The 22,932-nt window shown below is 42.7% G+C and overlaps 2 protein-coding genes across 3 annotated transcripts in view; one reads left to right on the forward strand and one right to left on the reverse strand.

Annotated features, from left to right (window-relative positions):
• The window catches only part of LOC135541823 (natural resistance-associated macrophage protein 2-like), a 37,977-nt gene extending 23,881 nt beyond the window's left edge, over nt 1-14,096 (forward strand). For both annotated transcript variants that reach the window (XM_064968233.1, XM_064968232.1), the window contains one exon: nt 13,647-14,096. In XM_064968233.1, the coding sequence (XP_064824305.1) occupies nt 13,647-13,718 (72 nt within the window). In that variant the 3' untranslated portion in view covers nt 13,719-14,096. The remainder of the gene's footprint in view (nt 1-13,646) is intronic.
• A 2,879-nt stretch (nt 14,097-16,975) lies between these two features.
• LOC135541824 (HIG1 domain family member 1A, mitochondrial-like) lies at nt 16,976-19,957 on the reverse strand. Its single transcript, XM_064968235.1, has 4 exons — nt 19,849-19,957; nt 19,247-19,342; nt 18,572-18,706; nt 16,976-18,411 (listed from the first exon to the last, which is right to left on the reverse strand). The coding sequence occupies exons 2-4, from the start codon at nt 19,335-19,337 to the stop codon at nt 18,347-18,349; spliced, it is 291 nt and encodes a 96-aa protein (XP_064824307.1). The 5' UTR covers nt 19,338-19,342; nt 19,849-19,957; the 3' UTR covers nt 16,976-18,346.
• Nucleotides 19,958-22,932: the final 2,975 nt, after the last annotated feature.

Below are 22,932 nucleotides of genomic sequence, written 5' to 3' on the forward strand. Positions count from 1 at the left end.
ACCACTCTTAAACCGTGAAATGCTTACTTACAAGCCCTTCACCAACAGTGCAGTTCAAGAAGAGTTAAGAAAATATTTATCAAACTAAAGTAAAAAAGAAACACAATAACGAGGCTATATACAGGGGGTACCGAGTCAGTGTGCAGGGGTACAGGCTAGTTGAGGTCCGCTCATTCTTTGAGTACACATCCTGGTAATCCATCTGGCCCTGCGGCTTTGAATGGGAGCAAGACCTTTAAACAGGTCAACATCGGCTACCGAAAGTTATCACACAGTCATCCAGAACAGCTGGTGCTCTTGTGCATGCTTCAGTGTTGCTGTCCTTGAAGCGAGCATAAAGGCATTTAGCTCACCGGGCAGATCGCATCCGAGTTTCCCTTTGTAGTCCGTAGTAGTTAAGCCCTGCCACATCCAACGAGCGTCAGAGCCGGTGAAGTAGTATTCAATCTTAATCCTGTATTGACACTTTGCCAATTTGATGGTTCGTCGGGAGGGCATAGCGGGATTTAGTTTACGCGTCTGGATTAGTGCTCCTTGAAAGCGGCAGCTCTAGCCTTTAGCTCGATGCGGATGTTGCCTGTAATCCATGGCTTCTTGTTGGGATATGTACGTACGGTCACTGTGGGGGCGATGACTGAGGTGGTATACTCCTCAATGGTATTGGATGAATCCTGGAAAATATTCCAGTCTGTGCTAGAAAAACAGTGGTAAGCGTAGCATCCGTGTCATCTGACCACTTTCGTATTGAGTGAGTCACTGGCACTTCCTGCTTTAATTTTTGCTTGTAAGCAGGAATCAGGAGGATAGAATTATGGTCAGATTTGCCAAATGCAGGGTGGGGGAGAGCTTTTTATGCATGTCTACGTGTGGAGTAAATGTGGTCTTGAGTTTTTTTATTTAATTAAATAAAACATCTCTGGTTGCACTTGACATGCTGGTAAAACTGATTTTAATTTTGCCTGCATTAAAGTATCTGGCCACTAGGAGCGCCGCTTCTGGATGAGCATTTTCTTGTTTGCTTATGGCCTTAAAGAGTTGGATGAGTGCGGTCTTAGTGCCAGCATCGGTCTGGTGGTAAATAGATGGCTACGAATAATATAGATGGTGTGGTCTACGGCTTATAAGGCACTCTACCTCAAACGAGCAATACCTTGAGACTTCTTTAATAGAAGACATTGCGCACCAGCTGTTTTTGACATGGCTTCTCTGTTCTGCCTGTGCATGGAAAATCCCGCCAGCTCTATATATTTTATTTAACCATTTAAGCCAGTTGAGAACAAGTTCTCATTTACAATTGCGACCTGGCCAAGATAAAGCAAAGCAGTGCGACAGAGTTACACATGGAATAAACAAACGTACAGTCAATAACAAAGTCTTTATACAGGGTGTGCAAATGAAGTAAGATTAGGGAGGTAAGACAATAAAAAGGCCATAGTGGCAAAATAATTACAATTTAGCAAATCAACAGTGGAGTGATAAATGTGCAAGTAGAGATACTGGGGTGCAAAGGAAAGAGAAATAATACAATAAATAACAATATGGGGTTGAGGTAGTTGGATGGGCTATGTACAGGTGCAATGATCTGATGCTTAAAGTTAGTGAGGGAGATATGACTCCAGCTTCAGTGTTTTTTTTTTTTTGCAATTCGTACCAGTCATTGGCCGCAGAGAACTGGAAGGAAAGGCGGCCAAAGGGGGAATTGGTTTTCGGGGTGACCAGCGAAATATACCTGCTGGAGCGCGTGCTACTGGTGGGTACTGCTATGGTGACCAGTGAGCTGAGATAAGGCGGGGCTTTACCAAGCAAAGACTTAGATGACCTGATACCAGTGGGTTTGGCGACGAATATGAAACAAGGGCCAGCCAACAAAAGCAAACAGGTCGCAGTGGTGGGTAGTATATGGGGCTTTGGTGACGAAACGGATGGCACTGTGATAGACTGCATCCAAATTTCTGAGTAGAGTGTTGGAGGCTATTTTGTAAATGACATCGCCGAAGTCAAGGATTGGTAGGATAGTCAGTTTTACGAGGCTATGTTCGGCAGCACAAGTGAACGATGCTATGTTGCGAAAATAGGAAGCAGATTTCTAGATTCAATTGTGGATTGGAGATGCTTAATGTGAGTCTGGAAGGAGAGTTTACAGTCTAACCCGGCACCAAGGTATTTGTAGGTGTCCACACATTCTAGGTCCGAACCGTCCAGAGTAGTGATGCTAGGTGGGCGGGCAGGTGCGGGCAGCGATTGGTTGAAGAGCATGCATTTAGTTTTACTTGCATTTAAGAGCAGTTGGAGGCCACGGCAGGAGAGTTGTATGGCATTGAAGCTCATCTGGAGGTTAGTTAACAGTGTCCAAAGAAGGGCCAGAAGTATACAGAATGGTGTCGTCTGCGTAGAGGTGGATCAGAGAATCACCATCCGCAAAGCGACATCATTGATTTATACAGATGTCTTGATGTATATATTATGTCTCGTCGTTCAGCCATGGCTCGGTGAAACATAAGATATTACAGTTCTTAATATCCCGTTGGTAGGATAAACGTAGGTCATTTTAATTTCCAATGATTGCATGTTAGCAAGTAGGACAGATGGCATTGAGAGTTTACTCGCTCACCCATGGATTCTCAGAAGGACTCGTTAAAGGAAACAGCTTCTTGCAGTTTGTGGTGAGTAATTGCTGTTTTGATGTCCAGAAGTTATTTTCGGTCATAAGAGACGGTAGCAGCAACATTTTTTGTACATAGTAAACTATTTTTTTTAAACTTATTAACAAAATAGCACAATTTGAGCATGTAAAACGTCAGCCAACATCTTCGGTGCCATCTTAAATACCTGCTTTTCAACAAAAAAATATTTCTCAAGCAAGAATTGTGCTTGGACATTCTGGGAGTGGTCTGGTGCGGGGCAACCTGAAAACTAGGTGTTAACTAAAAGTTTGGAACCACTTTTCTTTTTATTAGGGGGTGGATAAGCTTTAATATTGTGGATAGATTGTTGCTTCCATCAGTAATTATCTTTTGTAATAATTTCCAGTCCCCCATATATTTTTAGGGTCACTTAGAAATGTCCTTGTTTTTGAAAGAACAACTTTTATTTAGTCCATTTTAAAATAACATCAAATTGATCAGAAATACAGTGTTGACATTTGTTAATGTTGTAAATTACTATTGAAGATGGAAACGGCTGATTTAAATAAAATAAAAATGGATTAATGGATTATCTACGTAGGCGTACAGAAGCCCATTATCAGCAACAATCACTCCTGTGTTTCAATGGCACGTTGTGTAAACTAATCCAAGTTTCTAATTTTAAAAGGCAAATAGATCATGAGAGCACCCTTTTTGCAATTATGTTTGCACAGCTGAAAACTTTTACTGATTTTAAAGAAGCAATAAAACTGGTCGTCTTAGACTAGTTGAGTATCTGGAGCATCAGCATTTGTGGGTTCGATTATAGGCTCAAAATGGGCAGAAACAAATAACTTTCTTCTGAAACTCGTCAGTCTATTCTTGTTCTGAGAAATGAAGGCTATTCAATGTGAGAAACTGAAGATCTCGTACAACGCTGTGTACTACTCCCTTCACAGAACAGCGCAAACTGGCTCTAAACCAGAATAAGAGTGGGAGGCCCCGGTGCACAACTGAGCAAGAGGACAAGTACATTAGTGGCTAGTTGGAGAAACAGACTCCTCACAAGTCCTCAACTGGCTGCTTTATTAAATAGTACCCGCAAAACACCAGTCTCAACATCAACAGTGAAGAGGCGACTCCGGGATTCTGGCCTCTGTCCAGTGTCTGTTCTTTTGCTCATCTTGATATTATAATTTTTTGGGCCAGTTAGAGAGATGGCTTTTTCTTTGCAACTCTGCCTAGAAGATTAGCTAACACAACATGCCATTGGAACACAGTAGTGATGGTTGCTGATAATGGGCCTAGGTAGATATTGCATCAAAAATGTGCAGTTTCCAGCTACGAAAGTCCTTTACAGCATTAACCAAGTCTACACTGTATTTCTGATCAATTTGATGTTATTTTAATGGACAAAATATTTGCTTTTCTTTCAAAAACAAGAATTTCTAATTGACCCCAAACTTTTGAATGGTAGTATGTATGTATTGTGGCAAAGAAGGGGGTCGAGTGGTAAATGGCAGATATGTGAGAGCAGAACTAATAAACGGGCTCTGCCCGATCACTAAAATGGCCACCCCTGTCAGAACTACAGATCACAAAATGGCCGACCACCAAAACTACAAGTCCCAGAAGCAAGGGGAACCCTCAGAAGGTGGAGCCAACCCACAGATAAAGGGTCAAGAAAAACCAGGAAGAGAAGAAGAGAGTGCTGGAAGGATCTATGAACAATAGAGAAAGAGACAATAGAGATTGGCTGGATTTACCGTGTATGAGTTGGACTGTTTTGGACTTACATGTTGGTGTTTGGACCTGGACCTACAGAGAACCCGATTCGTGTACCGAACCCTGCTATCCTTGACCTCGCCTACGGCCTGGGTGGACCAGGACGGAGAAACAAACACACAGGTACTGTCCTGTTCGAAAGAACTCTCATTCTTGGGTGATTTGGTGACAGTTTACCACTTAGTTTGTGACAAACGCTCCTAACCTTGAAGAGGTTTGCCACACGTGGTGGAGGATGCGGGCATGGACTAACCATACCACTGGTTAGGTAGAAGAAAAAGAAAAAAATGTTCAGTTAGCACTCTAAAGGGGAGTCAGGTTTTTTTTGTGGCTTTGTTTGGTTAGGACAGTTTCTCAGGAAAATGAGTATGGAGGGAGCCATACAGGCCCCTGTTACAAGCGGCGGCCGCCCAACGAGAGGCAACTAGAGCTCAACAAATAGCTCATCAGGATGCAATGCGAATGTATCAGGACACGTTACAGGTCCAGCACCGCACCAACCAGCTGCTCATAGAAGAGCAAGAGAGAAACACCCGGGAGTTAAGAGAAGGCCTAAAGGTTCTAGCGGACCAAATTGGGGCTCAATTACCAGCTGCAAATACCCAGAGGAGGGCCAATCATTTTCTTCAAAAAATGACAGCGCAGGATGATGTGGAAGCATATCTTACCACCTTCGAAAAGATGGCAGAGAAGGAGAAGTGGCCAAAAGAAGAATGGGCAGGGCTTCTAGCACCATACCTGGCAGGGGATGCTCAAAAAGCGTATTTCGACCTGGAGTTGAAAGATGCACAGGATTACGATAAACTAAAGGGAGAGATCCTGACTAGACTGGGAGTGACCAATACCGTGAGGGCACACCGCTTACACCAGTGGTCCTACCGACCGGGACAACCCCCACAAACACAGATGTTCGACTTGATTCACCTGGCACGAAAATGGTTGCGACCAGAGACTCGGTCATCCGCCGAGATCGTCGAGACCATCGTACTCAACCAGTTTCAGCGAGGTCTACCCCAAGAAGTGAGACGATGGGTTGGCCAGAACGAGGTACTTTCCGCCGACCATCTCGTGGGCCTGGTTGAACGGTATTGTATGGCAGGAACAGCTGAGCAGGCACAGGAGGAAAGATTCCCCTTCCCCAGGCATGGGAAAACCAGCGGACAGGGTAAGGCTGTCCCAGCATATAGAGGGGGAAGAGAGCAGCGTGGGGCCATGAGGAAAGAATCAGAATCAGGCCGAGACACTAAGGGAAAAAACGGAAACCGGGACTGGGTGTCGAGGGGGTCTCCCCCCCCGAACCCCTATTATCTGTTACAATTGTAATCAACCAGGACATATTGCAGCCTACTGCCCTATTAAAGAAGAGCCAATGCAATGTAACCTCGGTGAAAATGAAGATGGTATGCATGTCCTGTTGTAACCACTGTACTTGAAAGATCAAGAAACAAACATATGTGCAGGGTGAAGGTTGAAGGGAAAGAGGTTGAAGCACTGCTGGATTCCGGCAGTATGCTAACCCTGGTCGTTGCAAGCCTAGTGCCGAATCATAAACTGGATACAAGACAGGATATCAGTGTTACATGCATTCATGGGGATACCAGTCTGTACCCCATGGCCTTAGTGAGCATACAAACAGAGGACGGTCTGCTGGATTATGAGGTCGGTGTGGTCCCAAAGATGCCATATGATGTAATATTGGGTAGAGACTTTCCTAAATTTGCGAAGTTAGGCCACAAGAATGGCATATTTGAGAAGCCAACAACCCTGACCAAGCAGGAAGAAGCATGGGGCCTTCAACCAAAGCCAGGAAAAGAGGTCTCCCAGGGGACAATATCACAAGTCCTAGTAGGGGAGGAGGAGGATGAAGTGGCAAACCTCGCTGATAACGAACAGCCCGGTACTAGTGGGGCTGGGGTCGGTCTGAATCCAGAGGACGACGTTCTAGAACCCGCAGACCTGGCAGGTTCCTTGACTAATTTTGGGACGGCCCAAAACCAGGATCCAACCCTGCAGCAAGCCAGAGCAGATGTGCAGGTCATAGATGGTACTCCCATAAATGTTGGTATGATGCCTAATAGTTTCCCCACTTCATCATGAAAAAGGGTTTGGTGTACAGAGTCTCGAAAATAGGGGTTGATGTGGTGGAACAGTTGTTGGTTCCCACTCGGTACCGGAGGACAGTACTGGATCTAGCTCATGGGCACATTCTGTGTGGACACCTTGGTATCGATAAAACCCGAGACCGGATTGTAAGGAGGTTTTACTGGCCAGGAATTCAAGCTGAAGTGGCTCGGCATTGTGGAGAGTGCCCGGAGTGCCAGTTAACAGCTCCCCGACCAGCTGTTAGAAGCCCGTTAGTGCCACTCCCCATAATCGAAACACCGTTTGAGAGGATAGCGATGGATTTAGTGGGCCCACTACCCAAATCCGCCAGAGGGCACCAATACATTCTGGTCATTCTAGATTATGCCACTCGCTACCCAGAAGCCATTCCCCTTCGGACGATGGCTTCCAAGAATATTGCAAAGGAATTAGTGCTCTTGTTCACCAGGGTAGGGGTTCCAAAGGAGATCCTTACCGACCAGGGGACCCCTTTATGTCCCGAATTATGGCGGACCTTTGTAAACTGTGGCAGGTGAAACAGTTGAGGACATCGGTTTACCATCCTCAGACGGACGGGCTGGTCGAGAGATTCAACCGGACCCTGAAGTCAATGCTCAGGAAGGTAATCAATAAGGATGGGAAGAACTGGGATTGCATGTTGCCGTATCTGATGTTTGCCATTAGAGAGGTTCCTCAAGCCTCGCTGGGGTTTTCTCCCTTTGAGCTTGTATATGGGAATCTTAGACATCGCCCGGGAAACCTGGGAGCACCAATCCACCCCGTATATTAGTGTCATAGAGCACGTCATGGCAATGCAAGACAGGATAGCCACAGTCATGCCCATCGTCAGAGAGCACATGAGACAAGCACAGGAGCACCAGCGGCACACTTATAACCGGCAGGCTACCCTGAGGGAATTTGAACCGGGAGATAAGGTGTTAGTGCTGATCCCCACGGTAGAGTGTAAACTACTGGCCACATGGAAAGGACCATATGAAGTACTGGAGAGAATAGGAGAAGTCAATTATCGGATCCGACAGCCAGGTCGACGGCCCCAGGAACAGATTTATCACATAAATCTGTTAAAATCATGGAGAGAGAGAGAAACACTAATGGTCACATACCCCACACACACTCAGGAGACAGCCGAAGTAAATATCTCACCCACTCTGTCCCCAGCACAAGTACAGGAAGTAAAGACCCTGATCCAGAAGAACAGAGATGTGTTTTCAGAGGTACCTGGCCGAACTGAGGTTACGGCTCATGATATCGTTTCCCTACCAGGGAGAAAAGTGAGTATGAGGCCAAATGAAATCTCCAAGTTTGATGCCTACCCCATGCCCCGAGTAGATGAACTACTGGAGAAAATTGGTAATGCTCGGTACATTACGACTCTTGATCTGACAAAAGGGTACTGGGAAATTCCTCTGACCCCCAGGGCCAAAGAAAAGACAGCCTTTGCAACACCTGACGGTTTGTTTCAATACACCGTCATGCCATTCGGCTTACACGGGGCCCCAGCCACCTTTCAACGGCTCATGGACAAAGTCCTAAAACCGCACAAACCATATGCCGCAGCTTATTTAGATGACGTGGGGATCTACAGCCCAGATTGGGAATCCCACTTACCCTGGGTACAGGCAGTGTTAGACGCCCTTATAAAGGCAGGGCTCACAGCAAACCCTGCCAAGTGTTATGTGGGGTTAGAGGAAACAGTATCTGGGATACACTGTGGGAAGAGGGTTAATCAAACCCAACATAAGAAGGTGAAGGCAATTAGAGAATGGCCGAAACCAGTAAATAAGAAGCAGGTTCGAGCCTTCCTAGGGCTGACGGGTTACTACCGGAAGTTCATTCCAAGTTATGCCACAGTGGCCGCCCCACTTACCGACATGACTAGAGCCAGAGGGCCAAACATGGTCAAATGGGATGAAAGGGCCACCAAAGCATTTAGGACATTACAGGAGGCTCTCTGCTGTAATCCAGTGCTGGTGGTACCAGACTTTGAGAGAGAGTTTATGGTTCAGACGGATGCCTCAGAGGTCGGCTTGGGAGCAGTGCTATCCCAAGAGGTAGAAGGGGTGGAACACCCCATCCTGTTTTTAAGCAGGAAGCTGGAAGCACGGGAAACCAACTACTCAGTCGTTGAGAAAGAGGCGCTGGCAGTAAAGTGGGCTCTAGAAAGCCTGAAATACTACCTGCTGGGGCGCCACTTCACCCTCATCAGTGACCATGCCCCACTCACCTGGATGCATAGGGCTAAAGAGAAGAACGCTCGGGTGATGTGGTGGTTTTTGAGTCTCCAACCGTTTCATTTTGACTTGAAACACAGGGAAGGAAGTGGGAAACGTGGATGGGTTATCCCGCATGCACGCATATTTTGCTGCGGTAGCCCGACCTAGGGGGTCGGATCTAGGGGGAGAGATGTGTGGCAAAGAAGGGGATCGAGTGGTAAATGGCAGATATGTGAGAGCAGAACTAATAAACGGGCTCTGCCCAATCACTAAAATGGCCACCCCTGTCAGAACTACAGATCACAAAATGGCCGACCACCAAAACTACAAGTCCCAGAAGCAAGGGGAACCCTCAGAAGGTGGAGCCAACCCACAGATAAAGGGTCAAGAAAAACCAGGAAGAGAAGAAGAGAGTGCTGGAAGGATCTATGAACAATAGAGAAAGAGACAATAGAGATTGGCTGGATTTACCGTGTATGAGTTGGACTGTTTTGGACTTACCTGTTGGTGTTTGGACCTGGAACTACCGAGAACCCGATTCGTGTACCGAACCCTGCTATCCTTGACCTCGCCTACGGCCTGGGTGGACCAGGACGGAGAAACAAACACACAGGTACTGTCCTGTTCGAAAGAACTCTCATTCTTGGGTGATTTGGTGACAGTTTACCACTTAGTCTGTGACAAACGCTCCTAACCTTGAAGAGGTTTGCCACAGTATGTATGTATGTATGTATGTATGTATGTATGTATGTATGTATGTATGTATGTATGTATGTATGTATGTACACACACACAAACACATACACACACATACATACCTATCTATTTACAGTGGGGCAAAAAAGTATTGTCAGCCACCAATTGTGCAAGTTCTCCCACTTAAAAAGATGAGAGGCCTGTAATTTATCATAGGTGCACTTCAACTATGACAGACAAAATGAGAGAAAATCCAGAAAATCACATTGTAGAATTTTTAATGAATTTATTTGCAAATTTATGGTGGAAAATAAATATTTGGTCAATAACAAAAGTTTCTCAATACTTTTATATACCCTTTGTTGGCAATGACAGAGGTCAAACGTTTTCTGTAAGTCTTCACAAGGTTTTCACACACTGTTGCTGGTATTTTGGCACATTCCTCCATGCAGATCTCCTCTAGAGCAGTGACGTTTTGGGGCTGTTGCTGGGCAACACAGACTTTCAGCTCCCTCCAAAGATTTTCTATGGGGTTGAGACTGGGGACTGGCTAGGCCACTCCAGGACCTTGAAATGCTTCGTATGAAGCCACTCCTTCGTTGCCCGGGCGGTGTGTTTGGGATCATTGTCATGCTGAAAGACCCAGCCACGTTTCATCTTCAAAGCCCTTGCTGATGGAAGGTTTTCACTCAAAATCTCACGATACATGGCCCCATTCATTCTTTCCTTTACGCGGATCAGTCGTCCTGGTCTCTTTGCAGAAAAACAGCCCCAAAGCATGATGTTTCCACCCCCATGCTTCACAGTGGGTATGGTGTTCTCCAAACACGACGAGTTGAGTTTTTACCAAAAAGTTATATTTTGGTTTCATCTGACCATATGACATTCTCCCAATCTTCTGGATCATCCAAATGCTCTCTAGCAAACTTCAGACGGGCCTGGACATGTCCCCTGCTTAAGCCAGTACGTCTGGCACTGCAGGATTTGAGTCCCTGGCGGCGTAGTGTGTTACTGATGGTAGGCTTTGTTACTTTGGTCCCAGCTCTCTGCAGGTCATTCACTAGGTCCCCCCGTGTGGTTCTGGGATTTTTGCTCACCGTTCTTGTGATCATTTTGACCCCACGGGGTGAGATCTTGCGTCAAGCCCCAGATCGAGGGAGATTATCAGTGGTCTTGTATGTCTTCCATTTCCTAATAATTGCTCCCACAGTTGATTTCTTCAAACCAAGCTGCTTACCTATTGCAGATTCAGTCTTTCCAGCCTGGTGCAGGTCTTCAATTTTGTTACTGGTGTCCTTTGACAGCTCTTTGGTCTTGGCCATAGTGGAGTTTGGAGTGTGACTTATAGGTTGTGGACAGGTCTTTTATACTGATAACAAGTTCAAACAGGTGCCATTAATACAGGTAACGAGTGGAGGACAGAGGAGCCTCTTAAAGAAGAAGTTACAGGTCTGTGAGTGCCAGAAATATTGCTTGTTTGTAGGTGACCAAATACTTATTTTCCACCATAATTTGCAAATAAATTAATAAAAAATCCTACAATGTGATTTTCTGGATTTTATTTTTCCTAATTTTGTCTGTCATAGTTGAAGTGTACCTATGATGAAAATTACAGGCCTCATCTTTTTAAGTGGGAGAACTTGCACAATTGGTGGCTGACTAAATACTTTTTTGCCCCACTGTATGTTTGTAAACGTACCATTAAAAAGTAACATGATGATTGTCTATATAGCTGCACCATGATATTTGCATTGCTACTAAAGTAAACCTACAATTGGTACCCACTATTCGACCTGCTAAAACCCCTCATCCCACCTTGGGTTGTCATCCTAATGACCGGCAGACCCGAGACCCCCGGATCCCGGAGAGACCGGGACCCATCCTTCGAAAAGAGCACACAGTGCCACCCACAGAACAGAAGCAGATCAACCACCAAAAGCATTTCCATCGCCCTCACCTCGCTTTGTATTATGTATAGCTACTAAACATGATTTTAAAATATTTATCTTAATTTCCATAATGAGCAATTAATATTTGTAGTAATGTATGCAGATTATGCAAAGGGTTGTTATCTATTACCAGTATTGCAATTACAAAAGTTACATTTCGGCAAGCAATTATTATTTTAGCAAAGAATTATTGTGATTCATCCTATATTGTCCCTAACATCTTTTACTCCCTCGCAACAGTTGTGGGATAGACACGCGCACACACACAAACACTCATACACACTTAGCCCCTTTCCCCTACAAACAACCATAGACTCAGATGCTCAACAGTTGCACCATCCCAGAGCCCAACTCAAGAAAGGTCTTGATTTGCCTCCCGGGTGGCGCAGTGGTCTAGGGCACTGCATCGCAGTGCGAGCTGTGCCACCAGAGACTCTGGGTTCGCGCCTAGGCTCTGTCACAGCAGGCCACGACCAGGAGGTCCGTGGGGCGACGCACAATTGGCCTAGCGTTGTCCAGGTTAGGGAGGGTTTGGCCGGTAAGGATATCCTTGTCTCATCGCGCTCCAGTGACTCCTGTGGTGGGCTGGGCGCAGTGCACGCTAACCAAGGTAGCCAGGTGCACGGTGTTTCCTCCGACACATTGGTGCGGCTGGCTTCCGGGTTGGAGGCGCGCTGTGTTAAGAAGCAGTGCGGCTTGGTTGGGTTGTGTTTCGGAGGACGCATGACTTTCGACCTTCGTCTCTCCCGTAAGGGAGTTGTAGCGATGAGACAAGATAGTAATTGGATACCACGGAATTGGGGAGAAAAGGGTGTAAAAAAAAGGTCTTGATTTACAAATGCATATAAAGTTGCAACTGTATGGGAAGGCCCTCAAAACTGAGCAAAAATTGACAAAATTGGGAGATTTGATTAACCATTGTCACGTCCTAGGTGATGGAGATCAGATATACCCCCTTCCCCTGAAACAGTCCGACCTTTGATTTTGTGCCACCAGGGCCGAAAGCCGAAACTCCCACCCATGCAAACCTACTTAGAAGGTTCTGTATTGATGAAACCGTGTACAAAACATTAGGACCACCTGCTCTTTCCATGACATCGACTATCCAGGTGAAAGCTAGGATCCCTTATTGATGTGACCTGTTATATCCACTTCAGTTAGTGTTGATGAAGGGGAGGAGACCAGTTAAAGAAGGATTTTTAATCTTGAGACAATTGAGACTTGGATTGTATGTGTCATTCAGAGGGTGAATGGGAAACAAAAGATAAAATGTGCCTTTTAAAGGGGGAATGGTAGTAGGTGCCAGGCGCACTGGTTTGAGTGTGTCAAGAACTGCAATGCTGCTGGGTTTTTCCCATTCAACAGTTTCTCGTGTGTATCAAGAATGGTCCACCACCCAAAAGACATCAAGCCAGCTTGAAACATTGGAGTCAACATGGGCCAGCATCCCTGTAGAACGCTTTCGACACCTTGTAGAGTCCATGCCCTGATTAATTGAGGCTGTTCTGAGGGATAAAGGGGGTGCAACTTTATATTACGAAGGTGTTCCTAATTTTTTGTACACTTTATCAATTTATCAAATTCTTAAATGCCTTATGAGCCTAGTTCAACAGGTATACCCCATCAGAACCAAAAATATAAGCTTGTTTTACTCCAATGTCTGTATTTGGGTGAAGTTTTCTACTCCCGTTTCTGTTCACTTACAGTGCATTTGGAAAGTATTCAGACCACTTCCCCTTTTCAACATTTTGTTACATTAATGCCTTATTCCAAAATGTATTAAATAAATGTTTTTCCTCATCAATCTACACACAATAGTGGTCTGTAGCAACCACTACATAAATGTCCTGATCCCATACTCCCGCAGCTACGCATTGCACTGGGCTGACCACATTTTATGCTCCTGAACTTGTACTGTAATTTCACAATAATGAATACATACCACCAGGTCCAATGAGCAAAAAGTGTTGTGTTGGTAAGCACATACTATGTTTCTGGTTGGTGTCAGTGTCTCAAAATTTGAGACTAGATGCCAATCACAATCCCAGTCGCAAAACTTGATAAAGTGCTTTGCTGCTTACAATTCGTAGCCTATGCATAGTCAAAACACAACCGCTTAAGCATGCCAGTAATGATTTATTGAGTTGATGAACAGGACGTCCCACCAATCGAGTGCTTCTGACTTTGAGGAATAAGATAATCAAACTCAGATTACATGAGATGAACCATCTCTCACCCTCCTCTCTTCTCAACAGATGAGGCTGACGGGCCACACAGACGTTTACCTGTTGAATGACATGGACAGCAACACGATGGTGGAGAGATAAGGAGGCCATGTTGGAGGGGTGGATATTAGCAGTGGTAAAGTCAGTAGCGAGACAGGGGTGACCTAACATGGTGGAGGCATGGGACCACAGGCTCAGCCAGTACAGTGCTCCTCCTCCTTTGCCTTAGTGCCAACGAGACCTTTGTAAGTGCCCTTCGTCATCATCTATCCCTTACAAGAAGCCTTGAACCCCTCACTTGACATTCCACTAACTATGATTGGCATCTTAAAGTTAGTACCAATAAGTTGTTGGTTTTTATCATGTTGAGCATGCTTTTAAAATTCTGCAAGTACGCCGGCCTTTTCTCAGGTCAGCATTTCCATATGACTTTGAAACGCTGTTATAATGTTAGATGGGAAATACACAGTATGTATTACACAGTTTGTTTGTTTGTCCTCCAATTAATAGGCATGTACAGTAGCAGTCAAAAGTTTGGACACCTACTCATTCCAGGGTTTTTCTTTATTTTTACTATTTTCTATATTGTAGAATAATAGAGGACATCAAAACTATGAAATAACACATATGGAATCACGCAGTAACCAAAAACAAATCTAAATTTGTTATATTTTAGATTATTCAAAGTATCCACCCTTTGCCTTGATGACAGCTTTGCACGCTCTTGGCATTCTCTCAACCAGCTTCATGAGGTAGTCACCTGGAATGCATTTCAATTAACAGGTGTGCCTTGTTAAAAGTTCATTAGTGAAATTTATTTCCTGCTTAATGCGTTTGAGCCAATCAGTTGTGTTGTGACACGGTAGGGGTGGTGTACAGCAGATATCCCCATTTGGTAAAAGACCAAGTCCATATTATGGCAAGAACAGCTTAAATAAGCACAAAAAAAATGTCAGTCCATCATTACTTTAAGACATGAAGGTCCGTCAATCTGCAAAATGTCAAGAACTTTGAAAGTTCCTTCAAGTGCAGTCGCAAAAACCATCAAGCACAATGATGAAACTGGCTCTCATGTGGACCGTCACACAAAAGGAAGATGCAACGTTACCTCTGCTGCAGAGGATATGTTCATTTGAGTTACCAGCCTCAGAAATTGCATCCCAAATAAATGCTTCACAGTGTTCAAGTAACACACATCAACAGTTCAGAGGAAACTGCGTGAATCAGGCCTTTATGGTCAAATTGATGCAAAGGCACCACTACAAAAGGACACCAATAAGAAGAAACTTGCTTGGACCAAGAAACACGCGCAATAGCCATTAGACCTGTGGAAATCTGTCCTTTGGTCTGATGAGTCCAAATTTGTGTTGTTTTCTTTTCAACCGCCATGTCTTTGTGAGACACAGATTAGGTGAACGGATTATCTCTGCATGTGTGGTTCCCACCGTGAAGCATGGAGGATGAGGTGTGATGTGTGAGGGTGCTTTGCTGGTGACACTATCAGTGATTTATTTAGAATTCAAGGCACACTTAACCAGCAATACACCATCCCATCTGGTTTGCGCGTAGTGGGACTATCATTTATTTTTCAACAGGACAATGACCCAACACACCTCCAGGCCGTGTAAGGGCTATTTTACCAAGAAGGAGAGTGATGGAGTGCTGCATCAGGTGACCTGGCCTCCACAATCACCTGACCTCAACCCAATTGAGATGGTTTGAGAAGAGTTGGACCATAGAGTGAAGGATAAGCAGCCAAAAAGTGCTCAGCATATGTGGGAACTCCTTCAAGACTGTTGAAAAAGCATTCCAGGTGAAGCTGTGTTATTTCATATTTCATATATGTCTAAACAATTTTTCTACAATGTAGAAAATAGTACATATTAAATAAAATGGTAAAAATTAAACCCCCCCAATAAGTAGGTGTCAACTTTTGACTGGTACTATGTTGTAGATTTTTTTTTATGAGAACAAATAACTTCACTTTGGTAAGAATTGAGAAGATATAGAATACTTAAAGGGCCAAGTTGCTACATAAATTGTTTTGCATATAAATTAATATACACTGAGTGTACAAAACATTAGGAACACCTGCTCTCTCCTTGTGGAGTCCATGCACCAACGAATTGATGCTGTTCTGAAGGAAAGGGGGGGGTGCAACTCAATATTAGGAAGGTGTTCCTAATGTTTTGTGCACTCGGTGTATATCTATTGATTCTTGAGGAATATTGTTTCTTAAAAATGCCTCGAGTTTAATTCAACTGTTATACCCCATCAGAACCAAAAATATAAGCTTGTTTTACTGCAATGTCTGGAAACATTGTCAATGTAAACAAACTCTGTATATCTTCGACACGTGCTTAAAGCTATCATTTTGATATCTTGTAAGGTCAGGGCTTGCTTTCATAGCTCTGTCTATGAATTAGCGTGGTTACATTTCTCCAGGCCCATACCTCAGCTTTTTACAAAACACAGGTGGGGTGACAGCATTGTTAACGTCTTTTTATTTAACTTCCTAATTTAATTGGTCAGGCACTTGGAATATATTGGCCAACATTTTTATTTATTTTCAAAAGATATGCATGCATATGCACCCACTGCCCTGCTTAAACTGGGACAGAGGTGCTCAAAATAAATACATTTTATCAAATGTAATTTCACACCCAAGGCACAAATATATATTGGGTGTACTCATTGAAAATCTATAATTTGACCCTTTTACTAATTTCCTGCTATTGTGGTCAAAGCACCTCAGTAAAACTGTTGATTTGGCTTTAAATTGAAAGGCATCAAAGCCCACGTCATGCCCAAATTATCCCATTACCTGAGGATCAGTTAAGAGAAAGGATGATGTGATACTAACCTTTGTGTAAGCCATTGTTGTTTGTACAGAACTCTACCCATTGAAATTCCGTTAAAGTGTAAGTTGTCTCCAAAGCCCATAACAAATGAAAGATGATTTTCTGCTGCTTGGCGCTGTCTGAAGTCAGGTGTCACTGCTAAATACAGTTCCTGATGACAATATGAATCAACCATGACACAATAGTGATCGATGTTGTTTTCATCTACTGACATTGTGTAGATCATAAATATAAGGTCTCTGCATGGCCACCACTTTAGTCAAGTTATTACTCTGGATTGATTTGTCATTCTATCAGGAATCATCCACTGTAAGGTATATAGTTAAACTGATTTTATGTACTGTAGAAAGCCAGGTCAGTACTCGTAATTTGTCAATTGTAACAATCAAGTAGATATTGACTAGTGTATTTTTGTATATATTTTTCTAAGGAAAACCAAAGTAACAGTTTGGATGTTACAAGTTGTTGATACCATACATTTTGTATGAAAAGTACAAATTATGCTCAAACAATATTTATTTCTGGTCACTTTTCAAAAATATATATTTATTTTTCAAAAGTACAAACTCATGAACAGTGAGGCTGGACAGAGTGACCACCTGAGTTCGATAATTTTTTTTGCCAATACTTCGTTAGACTAGTTAAGTGTGTGGATAGTTAGTTGAAAGTACAACCTACTTCTGTACCTGTTCATGTAGAATAAAATAAAAAAAACAGTTCACTCACATATATATACACACACACACACACACATATAACTCATGGGGAGGATCAGTGTATGGATTAACTATATTAGTCTATGGGTTTAGTTACCTAAAAAGTGATATTTTACTAGTGGTTTACAGCAGCTGTCTAGCAGAGAGAGATAAACAGAACACAATGGATGTGCCGTCCAATTTCCTGACATTTATATACCTTTTCAAAGTGATTACCAGATTGAAATGCTACTAAACAAAAAGACAACCTCATCCAAAATATACAGAAAAATATAAAACGTAAAGTGTTGGTCCCAAGTTTGATGAGCAAAAATTAAAGATTCCAGAAATGTTCTATAAGCAAAAGTGCTCTCATTCTATGCACAAATCCCTGTTAGTGAGCATTTCTCGCTTGCCAAGATAATCCAGCCACCTGACAGGTGTGGCATATCAAGAAGCTGATTAAACAGCATGATCATTACACAGGTGCACCTCGTGCTGGGGACAAAAGGCCACTATAATGTGCAGTTTTGGCACACAACACAATGCCACAGATGTCTCAAGTTTAGGGCATATGCAATTGGCATGCTGACTGGAGGAATATCCACTAAAGCTATTGCCTGAGAAATAAATGTTAATTTCTACCATAAGCAGACTCCAATGTCGTTTTAGAGAATTTGGCAGTACTTCCAAATGGCCTCAAAACCGTAGACCATGTGTAACCACGCCAGCCCAGAATCTCCACATCTGACTTTGTCACCTGCGGTATTGTCTGAAACAAGCCACCTGGACAGCTGATGAAACTGAGAAGTATTTATCTGTAATAAAGCCCTTTTGTGGGGAATAACTCATTCTGATTGGCTGGGCCTGGCTCCCCAGTGGGTGGGCCTATGCCCTCCCAGGCCCACCCATGGCTGCACCCCTGCCCAGCCATATGAAATCTATAGATTTGGGCCTCAGGAATTCATTACAATTGACTGATTTCCTTATATGAACTGTAACTCAGTAAAACCTTTGGAATTGTTGCATTTATGTTTGTTCAGTATAAATTACTTGCCATCAATGGAATGTTACTTTGACAGATATGATCCATTCTAGGACTTCTATTTCAAAAACTACAATGAAGGAATGGCAGGCTTGATGCATTCTCTTGTCAAGCCAGTTGCTGATTGGCTCACTTGCCGTCTTTACCCAGGTCCTTGTGGGCACTGTATTCTTTGTACATGGAGTAGATCACCCCTACAAATAGACAAACAAAGTCATGTTAGCGGTCTATTTTATGTTAGTGTGTAAGGACAACACGGTCAGTCTTGTGTGGTACATGTTTTCCCTGTAAATTGATAGAGATATTAGCTGTTGGGCCTGTCTGTTATACAGCACATATTGGATTAGGATTTACCTAATGTCATTGCGCCTACTATAAAGCCTTGAGCTCCAACACGCATGTGGATGAGGTGGACTGACATCTTTGTGTTCCCCCGTGACTTCAGCCTCCACAGACCAAAGGCTACCACTGCAGCACATCCTGCCATGCCTGTCAAACACACACATGGGAAATGTAATGATGACTGGGTGGGTGTAGTCCTACCCAGTGCTCGACTTGGACTGAAATAGGTGCCGGTACTTATTTTGGGTACCGTTTACTATGAGGTGCAGGAGCTCCAATCATTTTGATCTGTTTTTCTAGGAGGTGCAGGACCTCAAGCTGTAGAAAATTTGAGGTGCCAGTACTCAGTTCCAGTGAGCTCCTGCCCAAGTCAAACACTGAGCTTAGTGGAGTTGACAACCGGATGCATTTGGTTCAGGGACACAGCTAATTCAACCTAGCTTCCTTTTCAACTTTAAACCTGATGTGGGAACTCCACTACTCGATTTGTTTTATGCCTGCTACGTTAGGTTACTGGGTGTATGATATCTAACCATCGAACCAGGGTTGGAAGAGTGATTGCAATTTATTCCATGACTGACTTGGATTCACTCAAACATGCACCATGGAAAACCTCCACTACAATGAAGCCCCCAACATAATTCCTGCCCTTGAATATTCTTTTTACAATTCTACAGCTTCACTTACCTATTGGGACAAACGGCGACTCCTTTGCTTTCCTCATAAGTTTTGATTCATTCTCATCATCAAATGATGAAAAATTGTTGTTGGAGGACATGGTAACTGGGAGGAAAGACGGGCAGAATCTGTCATACGGACTTGCTAAAGTAATGTATATAGTTTTCCCTTCAAGTCCATTAAAAATGCAATAATTTAATCATAATTTATATTCAATATACATTGCTTATAACACAACGTCCTTACACAACATACTAGCTACGTGACACATAGCAGGAAAACGCCTTGAATTTATCTGTTCTAGTTTACTAATCAACTACAGTACAGACTCACTACTAGACCGATGGGCCCCCAGTTCGCATGTTAAACTAACAGATGATGTTCGACAATCATTAGACACCGCTTTGTTTTCATAAGTTATTTGGTCGTCGTGACCTTAGATTGTCACCGAAAGTTATTCATAGCTACTAGCTAACATCCCTTCAAAAGGACAGAATCAGGGTTTATCTGGCAATAAAGTATGGTTCAGCAGCATTCACAACATCATCTCTAAGTATTGACATTACACAACCCTTCGAGTGAGCTTTAACGTTAGTAGGTTAATAACTTACATTCGTGCTCTGTCGAACGATCCAGTTAAATGCTGAAGACGCTGTCTATTCCAACCTTCGAAGTCAAATCAATTTATCGTATCCGTAATACGCAATATTCCTATATTCTTCTTCGGTGAGGTTTAAAGGCAATTGGCATCCAATAAATGTTGCATTACCGCCACCTACCCAGACTGGAGTATAACTCCCTTATACTTCACTTGAAAAAGTAAATAAATAAAACAAATACCCTACCATCTAACACACACTCACATACATTTTTTAAATAATTAATATATATACACAATACTCCAGGATTGAAATCTATTTAGTCCTACTTCAGGCCAACAGCTTGAAAGGTTGGGACACAACTACTTAACACACCCTGTAACTCTGACGTCAAGTCTCGCACATCCAAGTACCTTTCTGCAGCTGCCACCACAACCTCATCTGCCTCACCACATCCCTGCAGTACAGTTGATAACCATTGCTATAAATGCCAAAAATCCAATCTTACTAACATATATGGGTGATTATGCAACTACGGGCACTTCCATGTCCTCGGGTCAATTTTGGGGATTTCATACAAAATAAAACAAATACAAAAATGTGTATGTTATGTTCACACTGGAATCACCCCATACTTTAAAAAAAACTCTCTATCAAGTATTTTAGCTACTTTTTAGATGCATTTTATACCTCAATTTCCCTATTTTGCCATTGTCCCTGACCCAGACTTTTAAGCTTCTACCATGTTTTTCTATGAGAAAAGATGAATAATTACGCATTATATAATGTTATGTACTACAGAAAGAGGCAATTAAATAAAATCTATATCAATATTTATTGTAAGTATGCACTTTATATTGTTTTTTTACACAAAATATACCTGTCCTTTGGGAGTGGTGTCATTTCCACCACTGAGGACAAATTACTCACTAATAAAGATTTCAAGAGGATGTTAATTTAGTTACCATGGAAACATATTGTGACACTGAAACACATGGCTGTGATGTCCTGAAGTTTAAGAAAAGTCAAGGTAAATATTACTTGTGTAGAGAATATTTTAATTGTCAGTCATTTCCAAACAGGCTATAATTTCTTTAATTTGTGGTAGAACTTTTGATTTAAAAAAATATATATTTTATGTATTTAAGGTAAATTATATGCTAACTGTAATACTAATCAAAGCATGCTAAACTGTCTGTCAATTTTCTCCAGAAACTGTAGAAATGTCTTTTCCATCACAAACTTAAGTGTGGTGGAAATGACAAAGTGGTGGAAATGACACACATCCATTATCTTATTAGTTTTTACTTAACTTTAAAAAAAAACTTTAGCCTTATTTAATCATGTTTTAAATTATTTGAATCTAGAAAATGCTCCAAGGTGTGCACAAGTTAAAAACTAAGTAGTATTTTTCTTTATTTTTAGAAGATGCCACATAAAACAACACAGAGGTCACAGACATATAGAAACAAAATAAAAAATTGTTCTATATGATACCAGGAACATCTGCGAAAAGACGGAGAGATACTGGAAGAAAAAAGAGAAGGGAGAAGTGAAATCTATCTCTGAGCTTACAAAGCGAGAACAAAGAAACAAGAGATGGCAATGGAAATGTAACCAACGGTGTAGAAGACAGTCTTTAAAGAGAACAGTTGCAATGGAGACCGACCTATCAGTCAACACACCACCTCAGTCACCAGATGACTTGCAGCCAGAACATGCAGCTAACATACCTGCCCCTAACTTACCTACCTCTGATGCACACCCTGGTACCCCTTCCTCATCGTCTGCAACATGAATGGGAAGTCGAATACTATCTGGAAGGAAAAAGGTTGGAAGAGGTCGCTCAAAAGCATACAGAGATCTTAATATGACAAATGTCAAGCTTGATAATGCTTTACGGAAAGTAAAAAATACAAAAAAAGGTATGATCGACTGATGAACAAAATGAAGAGACAAGATTCCCCAAAGACAAAGACAGAACAGCAAATTAAGAGAACTCCAAAGAACGTGAGAAGGATTTGATTGTTTCAAAATGCCATCATTGCAGAGTTAAAACAAATGTATTAAAAAATGTGCAGTGCCAAAGACACAAGTGGCTTCAAAAATTCTCAGAGGCAACATCCTGAGAAAGTATGGCCTGGTCAAAGCTGCAAACAGAGAATTTGGATTTTCAGCAAAAGCAATGCAGTCAAATGAAAACAGGCCATCAAGTCTTCAATACTCCAGGAAAAATCAGTGTAACAGAATTAGCACAGCCACAGAAGAGAAAATCACTAGATTCTATGAACGTGATGACAACAGCAGAGCAACAACAGGGAAAAGGGACACACTAACGAGGAACAAGAAGAAAAAGCAGAAGCACTTCTTGAATGGCACAATTCAGAACCTTTATCAGAAGTTTAAGAGGGAATACTCAGAAATTCAAATTTCCTACTGTCTATTCTGCAAAATACGTCCTTTTTGGGTTGTCAGGCCAACAGTCCAGGATAGGGACACGTCTCTGCAAAACCCACGCCAACCTCCAGTTCATGGCGGACAAACTACAGTATCACAAAGTGATCAGCTGCAGCAACATTGAAAACCTTAATGAGTCTTTGTGCTGTGAGAACCTGAGGAAAGAGTGCATGTGTACAGAGTGCTCCCTTTGTCAAGCCAAAGAGCTTAAAACATCTGACGTTGATGCTGGTGAGCAGTCATGGTGGTTTGAGTGGAAAAACAAAGCTAAAGAGAGAGAGAAGTTCGCTGTACATTTGACAGTAAAAGAAAAGCTATGTGGCACACTGCATATTCTACTGTAGGGCTTCTCCAAAGGATTGAAAGAGAAGTTGGGGAAACACGTGTACAACATTCAACACCAATACTCATCTGAGAGAATTAAGAGAATATGGAGAAAGAGGAGATCATTGTGCATATTGACTTTGCAGAGTGATAACTGTGTAAATACACCAGTGAAATCCAGGCAGTTCACTTTGGTGATTCTCACAAGCAGGTGACCCTCCACACCTGCGTTGGATATACCACGAATGATAGTTTCACTATGCTCACTGAGCTATTCTATGCGGCATGACCCCTTTGTTATCTGGGCCCATCTCT

The sequence above is a fragment of the Oncorhynchus masou genome, chromosome 6 (assembly GCF_036934945.1).
Source record: "Oncorhynchus masou masou isolate Uvic2021 chromosome 6, UVic_Omas_1.1, whole genome shotgun sequence".
In the NCBI taxonomy this organism is placed as follows: domain Eukaryota; kingdom Metazoa; phylum Chordata; class Actinopteri; order Salmoniformes; family Salmonidae; genus Oncorhynchus; species Oncorhynchus masou.

Coding starts and splice junctions, on each gene's coding strand:
- LOC135541824 (XM_064968235.1), bottom strand. CDS start 19,337: ATGTCCTCCAACAACAATTTTTCATCATTTGATGATGAGAATGAATCA. Junction 18,707..19,246: donor GTCGCCGTTTGTCCCAATAG/GTAAGTGAAGCT, acceptor TGTGTTTGACAG/GCATGGCAGGATGTGCTGCA. Junction 18,412..18,571: donor AGTAGGCGCAATGACATTAG/GTAAATCCTAAT, acceptor GTCTATTTGTAG/GGGTGATCTACTCCATGTAC.